We start from the raw sequence: 13,028 nt of genomic DNA on the forward strand, positions 1-13,028 counted from the left end.
TGTTCAAATTTTTAATATGCCTCAGTTTACCTTTTAACAGTTCTGGTGTCAGAAGAGGGAACCAAAGGAGACCCCCCCCAACAGCCCACAGGAGCAATGAGCAACCCAGCATAGGTATCTGTTGAGACCTGGAGCTTGCTGCTTTCTCGCTGCCTCTGGAGGTCATGGGTAAGTCCCTCTCAAATCCTAGCACTGAAGGTTTTGTATTATGAGCTTGCAGACTTTATCTGAGCCTTTCTTTTTCATGCTGGGTCCAGAAACCGGCTGGAGCGGGAATGAGTCAGACTTAAAAACCAGACTGGGCTCAGGAATGGACTGGTTCCAATTTAGAAACCAGACTGGATCCAGGGTGAGACTGGGTCTGACTTAAAACTGGACTGAGTCTAGTGTGAGGTCTCAGGTGAACAGAATTTTTTTTTTTTTTTAAGGAACGAGTAGGTTAACTATACCAAAGATAATCTTGAATTACATTGGCCACAGTGGAGAACTTTAAACCATCTTAGATAAGCCTATCCATTTATGAGTTATCCTAGAGGAAAATGTATTTCAGCCAGGCACTCACTATTAAGGGTAGAGGGAAAATTACTTTTCCTCCTTTACAGTTACTGGTGACCAGGATGAGACCCACTGGAATGCCTCCCTCACTCTGGAGCCTGCAGACATCACCCTGGGAAAACTGGCAGAAGCCGGCAAAGAGTAAGAATTTTTACTAACGTCAGCTCCCCCAGACCTCTCTACCTGTGGTGGCTGGTTGAGAGAAGAAGGTAAAATTTCACATTGCCGCTTCCTTTCCAAATTACCAAAAAAAAAAAAAAGGTTATTGATCCTTTCTCTCCCGGGGACAGCTATTGCCTTCTTGTCCATCTCATTTTTTGTCCTGAGAACTTAGCTTGGCAATCATCACGTTGGGGAACTCAAAAATATAGCCAGGCAGAAATGTGGGTTACATTCCATTTGTGGCTAGGGTCCTCCCATTGCCAGCTCTCAGGGGAACTGTCTAAGTCCTTCTTTCTTTTGGCTATCTTTGGGAGTGGCTCTGGATGTTGTGCTCATGGGGTAGTTCAATACTGCCAGGAATATTTACTGTTTGTCTCGCTCGAACCTGACAAGATATTTGAAAAAAAAAAAATTTTTTTTAATTAGCTCTATAGTCAGAAGTTGACCAAATTGGAAGCTGATATTCAGAGCCTGATAGGAACCATTTTTCAGGCCTTCTCCCCTAACCTAAAATAAAATTATGTACCCAGAGGGAACGAAAAACATGCTGAAGCCATTGTAGAAGGATTTACTGAAGCGTTCCAAAGACACACAGCTCTAGAACGCAGGAATCTTTGGATTTCCATCTTAGAGCTCTTCTCCCTGATAATAAAGAAGAAAACTAAGAATAATGTAGTTGGATGGTTGGGTCAGCATCTTGATAGTCAGGCTGCAACCCAATCTTTCAAGGAATTAAAAACAACTGTCTAACACACTAAGTCTTTGTAAGAACAGAAATGTGGCTCTAGGAACAACTCAAAGCCCACCTATCCTTTTTACCTGTCCCCAAATTTCCCCTATTTATCTCAAAAGGCTTGCAGATATTGTTTAAAAAAAAAACTGGATTTAGGAAACAAAAGCCTTTTTTGGAGAAATTTATATCTTTTCTCTGTGCCTTTGAGATATAAACGTTCTACCTGGTCTTCTCTAGGAACCCAAAGCCATCTCTGGAAATGTAAACTTCATGGAAGTAATTCTTATCAGAAAAAGAAGGGAGCTGTTTTGGAAATTAAGTGAATGAAAAATCTTAAAAGTCTTTCCCACAAATATTAGTAAAAGTTTTAGCTATCTGAGCAGGTAACCTTAACTTATTTTATCTGCCAGAAACACAATTTAGATCCAACTGTTCTTTTATAAACTAGTCAGTTTTGCATTATCATACCTGTCTCATGGCCAAAATTTTAAAACTAAAGCTATAAGATCTCTGCATCTGTCTGTATGTTTATGTATATCTCTGTTCGTATGTTGTAGATGTGTGATATTTTTCTACCTTTGGATGGTATTGCCAAAATTAATGTGTAAAGAGCTCTATTAATTGGCTTAAAGACAAACAAGCATTTACATAAATCAAGTATACTCTCAGAAATCCAGAAACTAACCAAAAATTTTTTCAAGTTCATTTGATCTAGGATAACCTTCAGTAAATAAAAGGTGGTTTAAGTTTGTTGGTTTAATCAAAATAGGTATGTCTTTAGAGTTATTAGCATTAAATATAATACTTTTATCCTACCTAGGTTTACTAAAAGTCAAATAAACTCATGTTATAGAATTTGTCAGAAAGAAAAATAACTTAAAATGATGGTTATCTGTTTAATGTCTCACGAAATTTTCATGAATATTCTAAACATAATTGTTAAGAACAAATAAATTAAATAGATGTAAATAAAAGTTTACTTTTTAAAAAAGTAAAAAGTTTATAAATAAATTTTTCGACATTACGCTTTATGGTATGTCTACTTAAAAATAGTTTCTAAAATCTTTTTGGTAACTTGAAACCTTAAAGTTATGCTGAGATAAGTTAAATGATGGATATTCATTGAATATCTAGATCATTTCCAAATAAGATACAATATTGAAACATTAATTACTGAACATAGCTTTATCTACTTTTGGCTTCCTTTTCAGAGGCACTAAAGATATTTGCGTTTATTACTAAACATGTTTTGTGCCACCATGAAAAATTTACTAAGAAAGAATATACTTCCAGAAATCGTGAAATGTATTTATAAATTTGCCAACTCACAGAATGCTAGTATAACAGACACTCCACAATTGCTTACATCTTAGTTTCACTAGGAAAAAACAGTTCTAAGTATTAAGAATTCTAATCAATATATACAATTAAAACTACTTAGAAAACTTCATGGAATTGAACCTTGGGTCCACATCCCTCAGTTAAAAAGGGCTTCTCCAAACTCTTGGAACTGCATACCAGCTGGAGACCTAAAATTAAAATTGACTAAGGAGGTTCTTACCCAGAGGCAGATGGCACCTTGTGGTAGACAGCTGTCTCCCAAGATTGCAGATCAAGGTCTTTAACACCAATATGAAATGTTTATTCCTTTTGCCTTTTCACTACTTGCTTTTTTTCTCTGTTAATGCATAGGAAGGTAATGCTCCTTAACTCTGGCAACTGTTGATGAATCTACTGCTAAAGCCGTAGCTGAACAACCAAAGTCCCAAGATTTTCTTGCTAAGGTAAATTTAGATAATAGAATTGCTTTAGATTAGTTATTGGCTGAACATGTGCCATAGCAAATGTCTCCTGCTGCGCCCTGATCAATATCTCTACTATTGTAGCAAATACAGAAAATTAACAAACAAGCCACTTGGTTAAACAGGTACATCCTTTGATTTATTTGATACTAGCTAGTTTGGTTCACTGGGGCCCTGGCTAAGGAGTACACTTCAGTCTCTTGATATTATCCTTCTAATAGTTATCACTGTAGTCTCTGTGGTGTGCTATCTTCTCTCAACGGTCTTAAATGTATGTTCACAGCCATCAGCAGTACGTTGGCTGGTCTTACTGTGCTTGGAGAAACAGGAACAAGATGAACAACGAGATGAACAGCAAAACAATTCTTCCATGGACATGACATCATAATCTACTATGAGTTTCACAATGAGACAAGAGAAACTTAACTCTGATGGTGACAAAGAGTGGCATTAATACTAATTTTTGGTCAACTTTTCACATATGAGAGGATGACCAAAAGGGGGAAATTGTTAAGTTGCTTTAAAAGGAGACCATTAGACTGAGGTGGCTCTAATGCCACGGCAGCTTACATAAGCAAACCAAAATCTATGCCTATAAACACCTCAAGGTTACAAATCAAAATGCTAAGGATAACCAATCACAAACAGCTAACTAGGCTTTATGCTACAGACAATATATAATTGCTTTTCTTTGCTTCTGCCTTTTCTCTATAAAAGTCTCTTCCTGAGCTACTCTTGGTGGAGTGCTCCTAACCACTTGTAGCTTGGCACTGCCTGACTGGAATCAATTTTTGTTCAAATAAACTCTTAAAAAAGTCTCCTAGATAAAAATGCAAAATGCAAAATGCGGAAGTCTTTATGGTATGTCCTATTTGTGTGAAAAAGGAAACGTAATATATACATACATAGGTGTATATATATATATATATATATATATATATATATATGCGTAGTTTACCCTAGAGGTTTCCTGGGAAATTTAAAAATTGTCACCTCTGAGAAAGAGGACTGGGAGTCATGGGAAAGAGGGTGATACTTTTAAACTTCATACACTCATATTATTTGAATTTTAACCATGTGCATTTTCAATTAAAATAACTATAAAATAAAGGAATATGCACAAAAAATGGAAAACGATGAAGAATCCAGATTCTACCTCTACCATTTGTTAGCTATGTGGCTTTGGACACATCACTTAAATTTCACAAATTTATTTTGATATTGTGATTTGAACACAGACTATTACTCACATAAGATTTAATAAAATTAATGATGGTTGTTCATGGTCAATCTGGGAAATCACAACGCACAAAAAGAATTTTATCTTTTGTGAAATATAGTGAAAATGTAGGTTCTGGGGGAAATCATTCTCTATAATTTGGGAACATCTTGGGAGAGACATGCTGCCCTTGTGCAAACTATACAGTGACATGAAAAGGGTGCACACAGAACCTAGGCCTGTTTCTGTTTAGTGCACAGCTCTGTCTAGAGGTCCAGCCATTGCTAGCAATCTGACCTAAGGGTGAAAATGGAATGAATGTGCCTCTCTCTTGTTTAGACGCTGGGATGAGTGGCGGCAGGACCAGAGTCCCAGGTGGTCTTTCTTTACCTGCTGCCCCGGCCATGTGCTCATCCATGCTGAGCAGGAGCTCCCAGGCAGCTGGCTGGATGTCTCCATACATCTCCTCCGTCAGAATCGGTGCTGCCTTGATTAGCAGAGATAAGGGAGCAGGCGACAGGCTCATCACCTGGAAAAAGATGGAAATGATGTCGTAAAATCTTTGAAGACACTGATTGTTGTACTCCTCTAGAGTGTTAAGTGTCACTTCCCCTCTCTCTGCTTTCCTTAAATGACCTTAAAATACGTTCTAAAGTGGGAGCGTATTTATTGGCATGATGTATAATAAGCTTTACACCCTATTAGTTGATGTATAATTACCCCCAAATCATATTAATTTTATAATACTTTCACCACAAAAATTAATTTGCAACCACCTAGGGAATAAACTGTAGAATAAGTATAGCTCTGTGAGAAAGAAGGACTCCAGCCAATATATCTTTGTGTTTAAAGTCCTGGTGGACTTTCATAGCATCTTATCTTCCTTCCTGTTAGAAGCTGATTTCCACTGGAAACTGTGATCAGCCTCTAATTTATAAAGGAGTCCCATTCAGAAAGTTAGTTTTCTAAGCCAGTGAACTTGGATGGCATTTTCCCTTCACAACATTATACATTGTGGTTATTGCTCCAGGTTAGCCAACAAAATCCCATTTAATCCATTATTTCAAATAATTTTGGTGATAAATGTAGGTTTGGGGCAAGTCTAGGTCTTTAACCATCATTTAAAACACTTTCTAGAAAAACATGAAACTTTTTTTTTCTCTTCCCCTGGGAAAAGTATTATGATTTAGAGTTTAGGTTGTAATAACAATATAACTGTGCCAAGCACTAGATAAGTAGCTAAATATACTATCTTTTTTAATCCATGCAATAATTCTTTAAGATGGGTCTAGTGTTAAAACCCCATTTTAGAGATTAGGCAACTAAAACTGAGAAAAATTAAGTTAACTTGCCCAAGGTCCCAGAGCCAGAGCAGCAGGTATAGGATTTGAAACCTGACTGTCTCATTCCAAGACCTATGAGCGTCGCTACCACACATTGGTGGGAAGCTGGCTCCATTAGAGTGGAGAGAGTGGGAAGAGGCATGGTTCTAGCCAAGCCCCCCAAGCCTTGTCTCTATGGAAGTTGGCTGTCTAGCAAGAAGGGATTTTTCCTTGCATACTTGGTAGCATTCTTGCTCACCAAATTAGAGGGCCTTTATGCCAACACTGTGCCAGTTGGCATTGTATGTCCCAAACATTAGTAAACAAGATATCTGGAGTTCCCTCCTTATTACTGCTCCGTGAACATTTCTGATCCATGCATCAATACCTGTAGTCTGATGTATTTCAGCATTCCAGAGTCCTTTTTCCCCTCTAGGTTGGCATCTGAAACTCTCTTTTTCAGTGAAGGTGTCCTCAGGCATGATTTATCTGAGCACTGGAAAGAACATAAGATAGGTGAGGAAGAGTGTTGTGTTCTCTCAAAACCCAACAGTGCTGTTTTCCTCCAAATTCTCCAAACAACCAACTGGTTCTAATGCAACAGATGATTTCAGTAAGGACTTTTTATGGGCCTGCACTTTCTGAAAGTGATAAAAGCAGTTAATTTTGTAATGAAAAGGTACCTTAGGGGTATTTAGCAACAAACTCCTCTTTTACCACTGAGGAGACCAGGACCCAGAGAGGTGGAGTAGCTTGACCAAATTGCAAAACTGGTTATTAGTAGAATAAGGAAAGGACAGGATCTCCTGATTTCCATTTCAGGGCTAATTATATTCCACCAAGCTGTTAAAAACACAAATCTTTTTAAATATTGCCAGTTAAAAGCCACTCTCTCTAATAATCCCTTTAAAGGGTTGGATGTTACAAGTTGATTATTTGGAAGAGAAAATGTTTCACAGAAGAGTGTTAGGAAGTGAAAGATAAAAGACTCATCAACGAAGTACGAGTTCATAGCATCCATCATCCAGGTAAAGTGTTTTTTTGTTTGTTTGTTTGTTTGTTTAAAAACCCATACTTGTCTATTGGAGGCAGCAGCTCTTCTTTTAAATTGTCCCCTCAACCGGGGTCCAGAATAAGCCTGACATCTGCATACACACGGAGGAGACATTTTCTTCCCCTGACTCTCTAAGTGCCAAGGAATCGAGTGGACAGAGCAGCTGGGAGAATGATTGCTCCAGCGGTGGCAGGCCCTTGTTTATTTATCCTGAGTCCTGATGCCTCCATTTTTGCACTCCAGGCTGTGCAAACAGGGAATCCATCCCTTTGCACAGTATAAATGCTCATTTGTTTTTCCAGTGACATGTCAATGAAACACTCTCTCCCTCAGTGCCAAGGGAAAGCAACTGAACTCCTTAAGAATTTCTGAACAGAGCTTCACAGTGTTATAGATGGAGATATTTTGAAAGAAAAAGCAAATTTAAAAAGTACATGCATGTTCCAAGGAAGTCTTTCAAAACTCTGACAAAAAGACCCAAGACAATGCATCTGTTATGTGACCAGTATGGAATGAACTCTTAAACGAATCTACTTGGAAACAAATGAATCAGAGCTCTTGCTGTGTTTTCTAAAGATTTAAAAAAAACAAAAAGTGGAGGCACATACTTGGGAACACATATCATTTGGAGAGAGAAATCCTGCTTGGGAATAAAAATCATCTGGGGAGAGAAATCCTGCAATGCTTTATTTCCCCCCTGTGAATGTAAAAGCAAAATATAGCATAAATATCATGTTTATTTTATATAATTTGAAAACTTCTAAAATCATATATGGCAATCATTTTCCATATAAATATAGAGGTGTATCTGACTTTGTAAAAAAATCAAGGTATTTAAAAAGTGGCATCTTTCTGCTTTTATTCTATTTATAAAAAAATGTAAATTGCAGAAACCTGGAAAATACAAAAAAACTATGAAGAAGAAAATAAAAATCCTTATAATCCTCAACTCAGTGATGGCCATTATTTGGCTCCTTTCAGCCCTTTGTCCCCCTAGGCATCTTAGCAAAGCTGTGACGATGCTATATATGTGGTACACAGTTTTAAACATTTCATTTCACTGTGATTTTATGATGAATATTCCCCAGGTTGTTAGAGTTATTTTAAAATTGATTTTTAAATTTTGAAAATATTTTATTGCTTTCTCCTTTGGCTGGACACTTTAACTTTTCAGGGTTACCTTTGAACAATACTTTTGATTAATTTATAGGAATTTTAAGCAAGCAGATACAGAAAAATACTCAGAGGAAAAAGGACAAACATTTATGTCTGTTTCTCACACTCTGTGAAATGTAGGCTTCTGTTTAATCCTATCTGCTGGGGACAGAAGGTATAAGTCAAGCTTCTCAAATATCAAATATTTAATATCCTGGCATGCTTCCTTAAGAAGCCTGGTGTGTTCTGCTGGCTTCAAGATATGAGGATGTTTGTTTTAGTGGAAAGGGAAGGGAATTGGAAAGGCTTTTACACTAGGGTGATGGGCTAGGAACTCTTCTTGAGTGACTTGTTCAGGCCTGAAAACAGGTATTAAAGATGGGTACACATGTGATGGGCACTTGGGTACCCTATGTGAGGTCCCTAAAGTCCTCTACTGGTGTGACCCTGACTCAGACTAACAACATTATCATCAGTTGCTTTTTGCTTTGGTAACGTGGTGTAAAACTTGGCTAGAAGAGAGTAAGAAAATGGATGGAGTAGGAGGCTGGTTCTGAAGGCATTTATAACCATATTATATAATTATAACCATTAGTGGTTCCTGAAGAGTTAGAAATTTCACTGGACTGTGAGATGTAGGTGGTGGTTGGAAACACACATCAATCAGGGACTGCAAAGAAAACCAAAACTAGTAACCCAAGACTGAAGGACAGAATTTATCACTAATAGAGGACGTCATTCATTGTTGAGTCGATCTACCAGAGGAAGCTATGGGCAGTGGGAGGACATTATACAGTCCCAAGAGCTGGCAGGGATACTGGGACATGCTTGCTATGGGATGGTGTAGAACTTCAGATAAAATCTTTAGTGCAAAACCTATCCTTTAACTGTCCAGGGAATTATCACTTGTGGTGTTTGGATCAGAAAGAGGAGGGGTTGGGCCCATCAAATTCCTGTCCTAGGGAATTAGGGGACCGAGTCTGATTCATTTAGTGATGGTTACTGGGGCTGAGAAATGATGATGCAACCTTGAGACTTCAGTCTAAGTACAAGATGAATAAAGCAGGGGTTGCTGGTCAGGGGACAGAGGTGAGTCAGCAGACAGAGATGATGCAGAAAGAAGCAGAGATGAGACACTGTCCACCCTCAGATGGACAGCTGCTTTGGATCTCATTCCTTTGAGGCTTGACTGTGTTTCCCACCTGTCCTTTGTTTCATGAGATTCTGCTATATCCTTTGAAGAAACTCTAATTATTTGAACAAATTTCAATGGGTTTCTATTACTCACAACAAAATATTATTGACAACGGAGGCATAATATGTAATTAGTTTAAGTAAAATTTTTACTTATTCATTTAATAATTCAAGTATGTTTATTAAGAAATAACCATTTGCCAGGAACAGGGCTAACTTCTGAGGATATGCTGAGGAGCAAAACCCCCATGATACACCCTTCTGGAGAGTGTATCTTACCAGGAGAGACAGCTAGCAAACAAATGAAAATTCAAGATAAGTAGAAAAGGAGAATACATGTCATAAATGATGATAACACTGTGGAAATAATGAGGTATTTAACATTTGGGAAAATTGGAGTCAGCCTACTGGGTTCTTTGGGAAAGGGATTGCCTCATGTTTCTGGAAAGAAACATGCCAATAGAAGTATAGTATTTCCCCAGAGGTAACCCAGACCCTTTGTGTCTCATACATCTTTGACATAGGAGTTATGTATATCATAGTGAAGAGTAATTCTGACCCATGAAATCAAGACCTAGGGCTTGGTCTTGGCCTCACAGCTGTGTTTTCCATAGCTTTAGAAAAATATTAGTCCTGCAGGAGATCAGGTGGCCTCTTGCCATTTACACTGGCTTCACAAAATTTATGGACACTATGCCCTTTCTTTTTTTGGGTACTTATAACCTCTTAGTTACCTCCCCTTTTTGGCTGAAAGGAAAAAATGTTTTATCCACCCATTTCCATCAGCAAGCACTAATTGCACATTACTATGTTTAGAACATAGCATTAGACAAGGTACAGATATACAGGAAAATTCAAAGAATTCTTTGGTGAATTCACCTTTTGGTGAAGGTGATATATATAATGATAGCTTATCTAAACCTCTCAAATTTGGAAGTGCACTAAAACAGTCTAACAGAATGTACAGGGAGTCTCTGAGCACTGAAATGTAGATTAGCAGATTGATCAGAGTTAGAAGGGTTACAAAATGTACTAGCTGCCACAAATATATTCTGCCATAAAAACCAATTAAAAAGGAAACACGAATGAAATACCAATTGCTCATAAGTCTCAATTTTAATCAGAATCACTGCTTTTATTCTTGATTTATTGCCTACTCTGTTTTCATTTGGGCTCTGAAAATGTGGGCATTGTTCATTTATGTGACAGATTCAGAACAGGCAAATGGAAACATCATGAGAGAATAAAAAAGAAGCTTGAACAGGAGGCTGGCATTTTGGAAATAAAATGTTTATCACAGAAGACTCAATACATCTTTTCAGCTCTCCACCTGCATGACTAATTTAAGTGTGTTAGGGTTAGGGAACACTTATACTCTTGCTTTACTTTCCCTTTCAAAAATGTAAGCAACATGTAAGGTTGGTAACCTTTTCTGCTGCTTCAGGCCAGTGTCCTGGATGGACCAGAGGTGAAAGGCACTCATGAAATATCATAGAACTCTATAGCCCACTCACTCACTCAATATTATAGTCTCTCTGCCATAGTGAGGTAGTCTGTTAGGTATCACACAGGATGCAAAATGTGTAAGACTGCCTCAGTTCTCAAGAAGCTTTATAATTAAGTGAGAAGAGAAATAGGGATGTAAGTAGCCCCACTTTGCAGGCAGAGCAATCTTAAAAACCTTTTGGTGCTTGTCACTATTCACAGGATAAAGACTAAAATCCTTCCCAAGGCCTCCGAGGCTCAACCTGGTCTGCTCTCTACCTGCTTGTGCAGCCTCATCAGGCACCACGGTCCTCCATGCTCCAGCCATCATCCTTGGTTCAAAGTCTTATTCATAAGATCTCTCAGCACAGAGTGCTTCTTCTTCATTGTGCTTATCGTTGTTGCAATTTTACATCAACTTGGGATGTTTGTTTGATTAATTTCTGTCTCTAGACTAGACTGTGTGCATCTTACAAGGGTAGGGCCATATCTCTTTGGCCATTACTATACCCAACACAGTATGGACTCAGCATGGTCCAGAATCTCTTTAAAATTTGCTGAATAGACCCATGGATGGATGGATCAATGAATGAATGAATAATTGAATGAAGGATGTGAAAAGCACAAGTAAACCATCATTGTAGTTTAGAGGAAGAAGGAATAGACAACGTCATTAATCATCCACCTGCAGTATGCCCAGTGGTAAATGCTAGGGAGATCAGAAAAGAAGGAGGTGGCACTTGAGCTGGATCTTGAAGGATGTTTGGGTTCAGCCACATGTAGATTACAGGTGAAGATACAGCTGGAGCAAAGGTATGAAAGTAAGAAATCTCAGCATGTGTATGGTGAACAATGAACATTAGGTTGGCGTATTTTTACAATTTTCAACATATATGGTTTTCTTCTAAAGCTAAGGGAGTTTTTATATGAAGGAGAACTTACCTAAATAAAAATAGGTTTTCTTTGTATGAAGTGTCATTTATGTTTGAGATACATGTGTGTACATACATGTATCTCAAAAATAAATGCATGTCTATGTACATGAATACAAACATATATACACATATATATCTCAAACATATATGTATCTCAAACATAAATGTATGCATGTATCTCAAACATAAATGCATGTCTATGTACATGCATACACATACAAACATATATACACATACATATTTTTCTGTTTATGTCATCATTTAGCAGTTCATGTAGTTTCCCCACCTGATTTCCCCTCAGAATTTGTATAGTTTGAATACCGGTAGATGCAATAGAGTCTAGTTGAAAAAGCCCTGACTTTGAAATTCCATGTTTATAAATTAAAGTCTAGCTGTTCTAGATGTGAAATGTGGACAATCCCATCTTTCTGAACCTCAACATTTTCATCTGTAAAATGTGATGAAGAGTGTCTCCTGCACAAGATTTGCAAGAATCAAAAAGTACTTTGTCAGTGATGTATACCTACCTTATACGCTCATACATATGCTTTGAAGAAAATACTAAAAGGTCATTTTCCAGAAGGCAAATTAGCACACTTATGATACGCATGAGATACATATTTTTTTTCTTTAGGATCTCTTTAGGAGCTCTTGTATTAGCCAAAATTTCTTCCATATACCCATATTGCTTTCAAAATTTTAAAAATCATAATTAAATAAATCCCTTTTGTGAGTGCTAAAGCATTACAGTGCATTTTTTGTTATTGTTTATATTCTCTAGTTTGATTTGTATTTTATTGCCATCCTCCCACCCCACCAAACCTGGTTCACAAACTCTTTAGTATCAACAGAAATAACCTCTACTCCTGCTTAATTATTTTTTATTTCTCCAAGAATATCTGGCCTCATATTGTGCCAACAGCAGGTGCACAATGAATGCTCATCGAAATGAATAGGGATTATATAAAGATCTCTTGGCAGATCCACTTGTGAGAAGCAGCTGCAGGGGCGGCCAGCAGCATGCAGTAGAGCATCTTGGCCATCACGCCTGTTCAGGGGCAGATGGGTAACTCAGGGCTTCCCTGGCAGAAGCACGGCAGCCCTGGTTACTGTCTTCATCTTCTGCCAGTTCAGCTGTTCAGTTTTCAGGAAAGTGCAGCTGAATGCTTAGAAAATGTAATAGTTTCTTGAAGAAGTTTCCTTTAGTCTGATTTGACTCTATTATTTATCAGTGAACAGTTGGGCCATTTATTGCTTATTTCTTAAGCTATAACTGTATCAGTCTCCTATTACTGCTGTAACAAATCACTAAAACCTTCCTGGCAAAAATATAACACACATTTATTATCTTAACAGTTCTCTAGGTCAGAAGTCTAAAATGAATTGGCAGGGCTGTGTTCCTTCTGGAGGCT

At 37.7% G+C, this 13,028-nt stretch overlaps 1 protein-coding gene across 11 annotated transcripts in view; it reads right to left on the reverse strand.

The window, feature by feature from the left end:
* Positions 1-13,028, reverse strand: part of UNC80 (unc-80 homolog, NALCN channel complex subunit) — a 243,086-nt gene that overhangs the window by 84,918 nt on the left and 145,140 nt on the right. For all 11 annotated transcript variants that reach the window (XM_030853253.2, XM_060301889.1, XM_060301888.1 and 8 more), the window contains exons 29-30: positions 6,182-6,289; positions 4,862-5,000 (exon numbers count right to left, since the gene is read on the reverse strand). In XM_030853253.2, coding sequence (XP_030709113.2) covers positions 4,862-5,000; positions 6,182-6,289 — 247 coding nt within the window. The remainder of the gene's footprint in view (positions 1-4,861; positions 5,001-6,181; positions 6,290-13,028) is intronic.

Source organism: Globicephala melas, chromosome 7, assembly GCF_963455315.2.
Source record: "Globicephala melas chromosome 7, mGloMel1.2, whole genome shotgun sequence".
NCBI lineage: Eukaryota > Metazoa > Chordata > Mammalia > Artiodactyla > Delphinidae > Globicephala > Globicephala melas.